We start from the raw sequence: 13191 nt of genomic DNA on the forward strand, positions 1-13191 counted from the left end.
TAATGTAATTTCATAACATGTTTTTAACTTAATTTAATTAACGAAATTATTTTTCCAAAAGATGATTAATGTGCTTGGAGGCAGTAGAACTAAAGCAGACAAACGTTTTGAGTTGTGTAACTACTCTTGGGAATGAAACTATTGTGTAAATTGAGGAATAATTGCATACTGTTACAAACAGCCATGCCTCAGGTGGAGTATGAACCTGCAGCTAAATGGTACTCTTGTGCCATGTGTAGGGAACATATTGTAGAACACCCTGTGCCTGCAAACTCCGTGTACATCACATTTCACTGTGCATGCATCCTCCTCCCCGCCCCTTTCTCCTGGTTCAGTCTTTCCTTTTGAAGAGGTTCACTCTGTATTCAATGGAGGTCATTGTCTGACAGACCTGTGAACTGGGAAGACATACTTAAATTCTAGTTTGGCTTTCTGTCTCAAAATAGTTTTGACATTCTTTTCCTTGGGGTCCTTTCTCCCCAACAGGCAGCCAATCACTACAGCCACCAAGGGACAAGTTTGTGTTGATTTTCCTCACTCTGTACAGACACTGTATGTCGCCATTAGGTTTCTTCTTTTGCTAAGTAATTGTTACTTTTGTATTCACTCATTAGCCTACTTTCCTTGTTTTGAAAAAAATGAAGGTAGGCTTATGCAGTCTCCATGCTGTATGTCTGTGTATCTCCCCCAATTAACTTTTGAGTGCTTGAACGAAACTTTATGAAACTTGGTACATGTATCATGGCACCTTAGCCCATCTCAAAAGTGTACTTCATAAATTCCTCCCATCAGACCGTGTCTCTCTATGTGTACCCCTCTCATTGCTAAGCATTGGCTCGATACAGCCTAACATATGCAACAGTAGAAGAATTGTTGCACACTTCATTTTCTGTGTTGTCTGTGTTGTATCAAGGAAAGCAGGCCATCAGTTCTTCCAAGAACTTTCTTGTCTCTGTTTGTCTTTTGATTTGTATTAATAAATGAGTTATATTTTGGAAATCCACCTTGATTTTCTGCCTGGCTGTGACTGTTGTACAGACAGTGCATTCTCTTTGTCAACATAAAGCTTTAGTGGCTCTAGCTAGCAGATCTGTCTGCATTTATGTGCCGTTGAGGCACTTAGGATGATCAGGAGTTGTTTATTTATGCAAGTAATGAATCTGGTAGGAGATGGAAATGATACTGATGTGTCTTTCCTGGTCTCTTCCACCTAATTGTCATCCAAAACTTGCAGTTAGTGACGTATGTGTAAAATGAAGCTTTCACAGCCAAATCAGGGTATTATAACCATTGTATTGGGAAAGAAGAGCTGTTTGGTAGACTTTGAAGTGGCCCCTCTGCCATTATTCTGCCTAGTCATTGGCTAATAATCTAAATTGTAGATTAATTGATGACACCAGTGTGATTCAATGTTTCAATCTGTAGACACTCATTGCCCTTACATGTTTTGGTCAGCTGCTCAGCTTCAGAAGGCATATGGTCAACAGGTTTAGGAACTACTGTTACAAAGCTCATAATACATGTTTAGAAGTTATATAAAACGTTATTTACAATTATTTGGATTTTTTATGCCGTATACAATAATACTCATAGTAGTTCCTAAACATGTTTATCATATGCCTTTTGAAGATGATCATAACTGACCAAAACATATAACGGTGATGAGTGTCTACAGATTGAATCACACTGGACGGTGTTATCAATTATTCTGTAATTTAGTTTACTAGTGTGACGGACCAGAATGAATAAAGCTAAGTTTATTGAGGCTAATAATTAAGTATTTTCTTTTTATGCTAGTGGGGTGGGACTAAGTCCCTTGTACTGCGGCCACTTCAGGCCTATTCTGCCAACCCCAGATGATAGGTGAGGGTGATTGTGGAGCAGTTTGTGGAATGAGGATTGGCAGGGGAAACTGGTACTTGGAGAAAATCTGCCCCAGTGTCACTTTGTCCACCACAAATCCCACTTGACCAGACCCCGGGCCGCTGCGGTGGGAAGCCAGCGATTAACCGCTTGAGCTATGGCATGGCCTTTAATAATTAAGTAAGAAAATACGAGCTTGCAAGTCTCAAATAAAATGCTGAAATGATTCCTGCAAAACAGGATAAAATATAGTGCAGGTGAATTATTCTGCACTACTGAATACTTTTAAATCAGCATATGACATAAACACGCTTAAGTTACAGGCTGACCATTAATGATGGGAGCACTAAGAAGAACTCTTTAACATGCCTGAACATGCGATATTGTGGCTAAGACATGTTTGTCTCAGCCTCATCATCCGCAATGCAATATATCTGAGATATTGATTCACTCTCCAAAATATTTTATCAGACAAATACTCAGAGCTGGATTATTAAATTTTACAATTATTGAATTATAGTTCTGCTATAGATTAAAGCATGTGAAAGAAAATAAATATCATAAGTTTTCAAAGAACATCTTGTTTCTGTGCTGAATATTATAAATACTCCAAATTAAATACACATCAATGCAAAGAACTCTTACAAGTTTACAGGAGATGATTCATGATTTCCCAGAACTGGATATACTGGTGTATTAGGAAACTCTGTTTTTAATACTGTGAGTAAATTCTTTATTGATTCAGTGTTTTTTTTAATACTTGTATCCCATATTCCATGGTCCACAATATCTCCAGTCATGTAGATGTAATCAATTTTCTGTAAAGAAATGCAAAAATAATAAAAATAGTGGCTACTTTCAGATCAGTCTCTGATAAACATTTCTTGTGTAAGAACTGCAAGTGTGTTTCATATTCATATATATGGGCCAGAAAGTATTGTTTCCTTTCTCATTTGTTACTAAGTTTTACATTAAGCACCTCAGACATTATTCATATTATGCATAATACTTATTGCAGTCTAACATTTATGTATATTACATGTTCATTATACATCTTTTCAGAAGTATATGGGTTGAAGGACAATTTTATTTCCAAAGAGACAGGAGAGCTCAGTTAATATAGCAATTACCTATGGGCTGCTTGACCAACATATTACAGTTTGATTCACAGCAGGGACAAGAGATTTATTTGTTTTCCACAGCATCTAGACCGAATATGGGGCCCACCCAGCCTCCTATCCAATGGGAACTTGGAAATCTTTCCCTGGGCATAAAGCAGCCCTCCATCTTATGCCAAGAGTAATAATGCATGGAATTACGTGTATACCTCCACTCCCCATACATCTTCATAATATCACAATTAAACACAAGGACAACATTACATTTATATTTCAACATTTTTTCTTCATTTCAGAAATGGAGAATGGCTGTGGTAGAAGGAAATGGGGATGGGTGGATCAGGATGGGAGGTGAGGTGATGGAAGCAGTTTTACCAACCTTGTGGATATGGAAACAGGTGATGAAAAAGCTTTCTGTTGACTATATAATTAAGAAAGAAGATGTTAAGGTGTGTTGTATCCACCAAGAGCCTAGGAGAGGTGCTAAACAAGATTTTAGTGGCCATGTGGATAGGAGAAGAGGTCTTGAAACATTCTGTCACCCACAAGTGAAGTTCGGGGTTTGAGTTTGATTAAGGTGGTTGAGTGCCAGTTTTGGAGGGAAAGAGGTGGAATCAGGCTTAGTTAGTTAGTACCCATCTTCAGGTTGAAGTAATTGATTGTGCTATTTCAATAGCAACCCTGATGATGCAGGGACAGTAGGTCCAGATGTTGTCTGCAACCTATGTTCTGTGAAAGATGATGGATTGTTTTGTGTATGTGGGGTGTTCATCGAGTGACGATCAATGGTCCTCCAGTCTGGTGTATGGTGCATTCAGATACTGTGGTGGAGATGTATCAGCTCATTTGGCTGATGTACTTCCTACCACATGAGCAATAGGTCTTATATTCCTGATTTTTCAGTTGGGCTGTCTGTTCTTAGTGGATCTGAAGTGTGATGCCAATTTGTTAATGATTTCTGGGTTGAATAATGCCCTTCTCTTTCAGTAGCCTAGAGATGCTATCATTAGAGCCTTGGCTGCATGGTCTATATGCCATGTAGTCTGTCTTCAGGATTCTTGTTGATTGATCTGACCTTGGTAGCCCTGTTGATTTCCTGGAGAGAATAGCCGTTGGTTTGGATAATTGACTCGATATGTAATCCAGAGGCCTTATTGGACTTGTCACAGGTTATAAATAAAATAATAACCCAAAAAATAGCAATTAAAATTCCAGTATACCCAAATTGATGACACAGAATCCACACTGATAATATTAATTTCATGTCTAATAAAAATTAATATATTTACATTAACTACTATTTTAATATGTGTAATTGTAGGATCAGTATAATTAGAATGATCAAGTCAAGGAGGATGAGGTGGGCAGGGCATTTAGCACAAACAGGGGAGAAGAGGAATGCATATAGGATATTGGTGGGAAAGCCAGAAGGAAAGAGACCACTGGGAAGACCAAGGCATAGGTGGGTGGACAATATTGAAATGGATCTTAGAGATAGGATGGGATGGTATGGATTGGATTGATCTGGCTCAGGATAGGGATAGGAATATGGTAATGAATCTTTGGGTTCCATAAAATGCTGGGAAATTCTTGAGCAGCTGCAGATTTGACTTCTCCTCAAGAAGGCCTGAGCTCCATAAGTAAGTAAGTAATTGTAGGAACAGTCAGCTGATTAAATCTGTAATGCACATAATATAATCTTCATTCTAATACCTATTCTAATTGGAATGATATTTGCCTTCAGAGTAATACATATCTTACAAATTCTATATGAAGTGTTTATGATGGGTCTCTTATGAGCTGGTGAGTAGTATGATCCTCCATGATTGTGGCTACTGCAGTGTTTGCCAGAATGTTGGAAGATTTTCAACATTCAGTGTGACTGTGGGGCTCTTAATGTGTAGTCTTGTCATTACTCCGATGACAACCCACTTCTTCGGAACAGTTTGTTGGCCCTGAAAAGGACCGTGGTTGCTGAGATGCTTGATCAGAGAGGTAGCGCGGCGCGCGCCGGTAAGGAGAAAGGCTAGTTACGGTGAATGGCTGGTGAAAGGCTAGTCGTTGAGCGCGGTCGCTGGAGCGGAGAGGCGGTAGCTACGCCAGTTGCCCAGTGTGTCAGGTATGACTACTGGTGAGTCCGTGCGGCCTAGTTGCCCAGTGAGTCGGGTGCGACCGGCAGACAGCCGTGGCAGTCATGCCTGGCGCAGTGAAGCGCCGATGCCTCTGTAGACCGAGCGCTGGCGACGAAGCCTGCTGGCTGATGTTGCTTGGTGTGGCTAGCTCGTAGACTGATGATGACCTGCATACTCGGCGTTGGAGCTGCCCCTTTTTATACACTGCTCAGTGGGGCGGAGCGAAACTTGAAATTGAGGAGGAAGAATTGATTGGCTAGCGCGCGTAATGACATAGATGCTGGCTAGCAGGAGGTGCCGTATAAATGCGAACGTTTGAGGCAATCTGATTGGTTAGCGCGTGTGATGGTGAAAAGTGATGTGAAGAGCGAGCGTTGCAGAAATGCATGATAATGTGGGATGTTCCCACATGACTTATTCCCAGAAGCCAGAATTATACATTTCTTTAATTGAAGTCATTAATGTCATCATTTATGAAGATTCTGAAATCAGTACATTCTAGAACCAGAATCTTAGGAGTGTGAGCTGTGTGATATGCAAGGAGGAGAATGACTGGCATGAATTGTCTTTTTGAATTGTCCCAGTTACTAAACAACGATGTTCTTTTGGGAGAGGGACATGAAATACTAAAACAGTGTGAAAGTTGTAAATCACACTGTAAAAGGATTGGCATATCCAGATCCATCCTATGATACGAGGTTTCATTTAACCCATTTCTGTGTCGCTTAAAGCAGCACCGATGAACATTTTTGTATAACATGTTTTGGGTTAAGCTGTTAAGGTAGGAATCCATGTACAGATAAAAGGCTACACTTGCTGTTCTGTTATTATGTATGTACTTATGAATTGGCACACAAGATGGCAACAGTACATGGTAGTTGAAGTATGCTGAGGTGGTATTGCAGTGTGCAAAAAGCAATGCAATTGCAGTGTCAGTTTTTACCTCATGATTTCCCTTAATTTGATGTAGTGTATTTTGAACAGCTTGCCATGGTATGTCACAGCTCCTATAGTCGCCCCAATATCCAGCTGCTGTGTCAGGATTTCCTGGTTTGCCTTGAGTGCGTCTACAGCACATTGGTTCACCACATTCTGCATTCCCATTTGGCATGTACATGGGATCATAGTGGATGTCTGTTATTTGGATGATGGTCAGAACCTCAGCATTCTGAAAATGTGTAAATATTTCTTGAACACAAACATATTTCCCAGATTTCAACATATCTTCACTTAGCATAAGCATTTACTAATACAGGAAATTTCCTGAGGCCAGTATATGCAGTCTACCATTTTTTATTTATAACAATATAATTTTCTACATGTACTACCACTGGCTTTGAATGTATTTTATTTTCTTTGAAATTCAGCTTCTGCCTACTGATAAGTCTACTGTGGACAGAACTGGATGTAAAATAGAAAATACAGAATTAATCTACATTATCTGCTCAGAACATCCCATAAGTCATACCACTGTAGATACTCTCATTAGGCAGATACCAGGTTTTAAAGAGTTTGTTGATTAAATGAGGACTGTCATATTGTAAACATATGTTATTACTAATTTAGAATGTGAATTTCACTCAGTCTTTAACACTATATCAGCTATTGATAAAATCCACCAGTAATGACCAACACAACTGCTCAGTGCCATAACAAATCTCCAGCAAGACATGCAATGTCATTTTTGGAGGAAAATGCCCTGTTTAAAATAAAAGTAGAATTACTGATCAAAAAATTGAGTAAATAGTTGTTCAGGTTATAATGTAGGCTTCAGCAAGGGGTTTTGTCTCACATAATCCAAAATTACAGAGGTTCCAAAATATTATGACATGAAAGCCAAACTAGACAGCCGTTGCTAGGCAATGAAACAGTAAACACTCGATGATGTCATTAAACAAGGGGCTGTTGCTACACACTGGCCAGTAAACAGACCATGACATCAGTAAACAAGGAGCAGTTGCTATGCATTTTCAATAACATGCTCTATGTGCAATATATACACTTCATGAAAGGCCACACAAGGACTATGACCACAAGGGCTCAGTTGAAAAAAGAACCCTCTCATGAGGCTCAAAGGGCTTGGTACCAGGACGAACTGATGTGTGGTAAACTGCCAGTCATGAAATGACTCTGACTTTGACCTCACATTAGTCACACACTTGATGTAAGGCCAATCATATTCATAAGAGACAAACCCATCTTCTTATCAGAGATGATGTTACATAAGGACTATGACAGCAAAGGTTCAGTTGAAAAAAAATCTCTTGTCATAAGTCTCAAGGGGCTTGGTGCCAAGACTAATTGATTGGCAGTAAACCGCTGGTCGTAAAGTAACTTCAAATTTGAGTTTGAGTTATTTACAATAAGATATGGTCATTAGTCCTCCAGGACCTGTAACCAAGAATGACCATGCTGGAGAGGGCCAATAGCAATTTAACCAGCCGACTGAGTTAGGGGTGAGTTGAGAATTGACAGTTGAAGATGAGTTGTGAGGTGGTATTCAACTAGCAACCATGGATGGGCGAGAGCAGAAGAATCTTCATTGTTGGAACTGTAACTGAGCAATGACTAATGACTATAACAGAAGAAGACATACTATTTGCTGTACTTAGTAGTCAAGTGTGTGAAATAGTGAGAGCACTTTTATTATTTATAGTTCAGATTTATAAGAGTTCAGTAAATCCAATTACCAACCAAACCTTGTGTGTAGTCAGTAACTCATGACAAAATGTTTGTAACAACAAGAGAGAAATTACAGAAGGTTCCTTAGGGCTACCAGCTAAACATCCTAATCCATGAAGATAATGGTGATTAAACTGTCTGTACTTTGCCGGGATAGCTTAGTTGGTATAGCAACTGGCTACAGGATGGATGAATAAGGAGTTGGAGTTTGAGTCCTGGTAGGGTCAAGAATTTTCTTGTCATCCAGACCATAGCTCTGGGGCTCACCCAGCCTCCTATCCAATGGGTACCAGGGACTCTTTCCCCAGGGTAAAGCAGCAGGGGTGTGAAGCTGACCACTCACCTCCAACTAGTGCCAAGGTCAAGAAAATGTGGATCTAAACATCCACTCCCCATACACCTGCACGACACAGTGCTTAATTAGTTAAGCACAGGGACAACTTTATTTGCATACTTACTTTTACGTCTATCCGGTTATAATTCCTGTTGGATTTTGGTTTGGATCCAAAATCTACATCCACAGTCCATTCAAGATTTTCATCATCTTGAGAACACCCATATTCTTGAAATATGATTCCACAGATTCGGCTAGAGGTCAGTCCTTTTGTGTTGCTGAGTATGTAGATTACGGTGTCCTGTAACATGTATCAGTTAAGAACAAGATAAAAATGTTGAAGTCTGCAAAGTAATTTTAAATATGCAAGGTTGTTGATGGGTATTCTATGTAATTTTTGTACTGAACTTCACTATTTTTCAAATTTGTTTAGAACTCTTTGCTGTAGAAATACTTTCGTCATTTTGTTATGTTTTGAATTGCTATTACTCTCTTCAGCATGTGTGTCTGCCTGTTTTTCTGTGAATATACTGGATTGACGTTTCTCACCGCATTGGCTATGAAGAGTAATATTTTCCATCATGTAACGCCATGTAGTCTGGTAGGAATTGACCAGTGAACTTCTACCATACTGTATGTATTACACCTCAAGAGACAAAGTATGCACATATTAGGTCTATAACTCAGCTCTTTTGTGTTTAATGGCATTGTTTACTTCCATGGGGATGGGAAAGTGATCTTGAACATGGTCACGCAGAAGGAGGTAAACATGTGTGGGAGCCTACTACAGTGCTAGCCAATTAGCGTGGACCACACATGACTGTATGAAGTCACACTCTTGGCATTTGCCTGGAGACTGATTCTGATGAAATTTTACATAATGAATTTACATTAAGTTGTACTTTGAGTGACATAGATTTATCATGTGTTGCTAGTGAAAGTCATTAACTGGACTACTGTCTTGATTATATCTCTGTGTGACACATTTTATGTATATCCATTGTTATTCCTATTTCAAGATGGATTTCATTAGTGTGCAAAGAGGTTTTGATACCAAATTTTCTTTAAATTTTTCCATCTTTGGAGGCTTGTAAAGCCTTGTTTGGCACCACAGCCCACTGTGTACCTTGGCATTCTTGTGGAGATATACCTCCAGCCTTTTTCTTAACCTTTGGCAGTAAATGGAGGTGACGTGTCAGCATCACATTCAAGGTACTTCATCTCTGGAGAGAAAGCCGTGGTACCTACTGGATAAGATGCTGGGTGTGTCTCAGATCTAGTCTTGTTGCTTCTTTGAAGTGTGACATAACCTCAAAATTGTTTTAGATGTCTAAATTAATATTTTTCATACTGGTATGATTATATTAAGCCATTTGACAAATTATATTTTATTCTATTAAATGAAGGCAATTACCAGATATATGTCAATAAGACCAACACATACTTCTTCATTTTGAATTTGGAAATCAACACAAATTGTACATAAAAGTTCACGAAGATCCTGTGGTGTGTAGTTTTTCCCATACTGTATCAGAACACCAGACAGTAAAAGACATGCATTACAGATTGTTCTGTCATTTATTTTATGTTTTAATAATGATAATATGTCAAGGATATAATTTCCAGCTAGCAGTTTTTGGAAATTCAAGTTCTGTTGTGGGATTACTTTTGCAGGCTCCTCTCCTCCCTCTGAAATGGAGAACAAACTGACATGAGTATGGACTTTATTAGATAGATTATAAACCTCAATTTTATATTTTACTGTGGCTCTTACCAGAATATCATTTTTGGAAACAGTCTCAGAAATAGTAATTCACGTAAGGTAATTATGCTAACATAAATTTTCTCTGTACCTTTTCTATCTAAATTTATGAAAAAAGAGGATAGATGTCATAAAAAATATTGATGTTTTGTAATAATTATGTGGATCTGTTAAGATCTGCTATTTAGTGGTTTATGTAGCTAGAAGTGTAGCAGAAATGCTGGGCATGGTAGTTTCCAGTGTAGGATATTTAAAAAATAATTTTAAACTGTCAGATTTATCATTTTTCACTATCTGCATATCTGATAGTATCCAACACTATATATAAAAAAAAGTAAAGCTATCCCTGTACCAGGCCGTGAAAGCCCATAAGGTTGTGAGACGTTGAGGGTCCCACATTATCTAGACAATCGGCTCAAATATGGCAGTAAGGTTGTCTGCCTTATGTGCCAGCCATGCTTTACTCCCCAGGAAAATTATTTAATTAATTCCTAATACTCATTTCTGTTAGAGGCTGAGTCGACCCCAGGGCCATAGTGCAGCTGGAAGGATTAGGTCAATTGAAAAAATCCAATGACTTCATCGGGACTTGAACCCACGACCTTCTGGATTGTAGCATAGCCCCTCAACCAACTTTGCTACCGTGTGCCCCCAGTACCCAAAACTACACAACTAATTTTGTTGAAGTTCAACTGCTCCAACTTTTGTCAAATTGTTTTGATTTTGGTTTAGTTTGGTTCATTTTAAGGGCCTAATTTAATTTTTACACATTCTTTTGAACTTTTAACTGATATGAATGAAATATGAAGTACAGCACTTCTTTTGTACGAGAATTGTGGTATAAAAGTTTCAATAATTTAACCTTAACATGTTGACTGCCACACTGAATTTTGATACTTTTCTTTTCAGGCCAAAATTGACGTTTCATTTTAGATTAGTCGTAAATAATTGTATGTTTTACTTTACAAAATACTAATACTTGTGCAATGGGGAAATTTTTATTAGAGCCAGCACCAGTGACTGTGTTTGGACCGCTACAGTATATTTCATTATAAGTAGACATTGCTTTGAAATAAAATACAGTAAATATTTGAAATATTTCAAGTTTTTGAAGAAGTGCAGTGACATCTTTGTTAAAACATACTTCTGATTATCTGTATTCATGTCTAGTAATCGTGAATAAAGTGGCTGCACCATAGCTCAAGCTGGCTTCCCACCGCGGTGGCCCAGTTTTGATCCTGGGTCTGGTCAAGTGGGATTTGTAGTGGACAAAGTGGCGCTGGGGCAGGTTTTCTCCAAGTACTTCGGATTCCCCTGCCAATCTTCATTCCACTAATTGCTCCACAATCACCCTCACCTATCATCCGGGGCTGGTACAATAGGCCAGAAGTGGGTGCAGTACAAGGGACTTAGTCCCACTGCACTAGCATTAAAAAAAATCACAAATAAATGGAAGTGAATGAAATAATAGCATCATAACTCTATTGTAAAATGGTAAGTATATATTTCAACAAGAGGGAGATTGAATTATTATAGCTTTCACTAAATATTCACATTCATTGTTTTGGTATTTATCTCAAGTTTGTTCTAATAATAGTTATATAATAATGGCATTCTTAAGGTACTTACACCATTGTTAATCAACTATGAAAAAATCCCAGAAAACAGTGTTTGCATGAGATGTCTGCAGTCCATAGCAGACACATAAGCATAAAAGATGTGTTCAGCTGTTGCACATGAGGCAGTGGAATGCAGTCAAGCACAAACATGTGAGAGTGGACACAGGTGATCTCCGTGACAGTAATGGAACTGTTCTGCAACAGACACTGCTGTCCGCTATGGCAGTCGACATGTTAAAGGTCTAAACGAACTTACAGATCTCTTGAGTAGTTTCATATATTTTGATGAAGCTCAGTATATGACACTTCTGTTGTGTGATTATTACAATGTGTGCATTCAATTCGCTTGAGTACCTAGACAACATACGATGTCATGCATAAATGAATCACCCTTTCAGTGCCACCCAAAGGGGGCATAAATGTAAAGGTAACCACTACAATAGGTTTAATTGTGTGCTTTAAAGATGCTGGATATGAGACAAACAAGTAAACAGTTTTCTTATATGTTATCTTTGTTATTTGTGTCAAAATCTATTGAAAAATGATTGTATATTGAACTGAATTGTGCATATTTTGTTCACATTGCATAAAGAAAGTAATATTTGTTGAACTACATAAATGAATGGTCAGATATATGTACTTTGTACGTCATACAAAGGCATACCTACTTCATATATTGGGTATATGTCTTGTTTTTATTTTATATTACTAACCTGGAGTGGACATGTTCTGAAGCATAGTAGTCGCTAGGGATGATGACAATGATGATGACAATGAAGATGACAAGAGTGATGGTGATGTCACATCCTTTGAGTTAATTGGTGTATGTAGACCATGGAGTTGCTTCTTCTGTACATCTCTTTCTTCTGAAAATTCTAAACCAGATTGCATTTCTAAGTTAGATCAGTTGTTTTAGTTTAGAAATGAAGACGAACTTCATTTGGCAGTGTTGTCTGTTCGCCCTTTCACTGACTGCAAGAAAGTAGATATAATATATTTGCCTAGACTAAAATTGTAATATGATACTATCATTGTCTGCAGAGCCTAAGAGTAAAGGAAGGAATGTTTCCCCCCCTCCTTTCCCTTCCCCAGGTAAAATATTGTACTCCTTATAGAAACTTAAGAAGTTATGCCAGAAGTAAAATTATCATAACACACAACAGGGAATGCAACATTTTGGTATCATTCCCTGTTATTTCCCCCACCTTCCCTTATATCTGGAGAACATATAAAACCTCAAATTTTATGTTCCATTTTAAATTTTTATGCATTAAAAAATACATTTCAGCAAATAATTTTAAGGTGGTGAAAATAAATCAGCATCCCTTAAGAAAATCATAAGGAAAGGGGCAATGATTTCAGACAGTAGCACAACTAATCCAGTATTTATAAATGAGCAGTTCTTTATGAGAGGATGAAATGAATGTAAACAAATGAATTTAATAGCATCAGCAGTGTAACTATTATTTCAGTAAGATTAGGGACATAGGAGTCGTATTATTGTACCAGTTTATGAGAATGGTGATAAAACTGAGTGTAGTAATTATCGTGGGATATACCAAATGTTTTTTATCTGTCACAACACAATAACTCTCAATGCTCTCATTTACATTAAGTGTGTATAGTGAGTTTACTGATCTTGATGGTATACAAGTAACTTGCTACATACATAATGCAATAC

At 38.0% G+C, this 13191-nt stretch overlaps 2 protein-coding genes across 5 annotated transcripts in view; one reads left to right on the forward strand and one right to left on the reverse strand.

Moving 5' to 3' along the window:
- Positions 1-3379, forward strand: part of LOC111874374 (ubiquinol-cytochrome-c reductase complex assembly factor 1) — a 48765-nt gene extending 45386 nt beyond the window's left edge. For both annotated transcript variants that reach the window (XM_033755432.1, XM_023869827.2), the window contains exon 7: positions 3278-3379. The gene's annotated coding sequence lies outside the window, so the exon portion shown is untranslated. The remainder of the gene's footprint in view (positions 1-3277) is intronic.
- LOC111874373 (sphingomyelin phosphodiesterase) overlaps positions 1-13191 on the reverse strand; it is a 32120-nt gene that overhangs the window by 14190 nt on the left and 4739 nt on the right. For all 3 annotated transcript variants that reach the window (XM_023869825.2, XM_023869823.2, XM_023869824.2), the window contains exons 2-6: positions 12224-12385; positions 9544-9818; positions 8254-8430; positions 6057-6281; positions 2509-2681 (exon numbers count right to left, since the gene is read on the reverse strand). In XM_023869825.2, the coding sequence (XP_023725593.1) occupies positions 2509-2681; positions 6057-6281; positions 8254-8430; positions 9544-9818; positions 12224-12248 (875 nt within the window). In that variant the 5' untranslated portion in view covers positions 12249-12385. The remainder of the gene's footprint in view (positions 1-2508; positions 2682-6056; positions 6282-8253; positions 8431-9543; positions 9819-12223; positions 12386-13191) is intronic.

Source organism: Cryptotermes secundus, unplaced genomic scaffold (assembly GCF_002891405.2).
Source record: "Cryptotermes secundus unplaced genomic scaffold, Csec_1.0 scaffold197, whole genome shotgun sequence".
Taxonomy (NCBI): Eukaryota; Metazoa; Arthropoda; class Insecta; order Blattodea; family Kalotermitidae; genus Cryptotermes; species Cryptotermes secundus.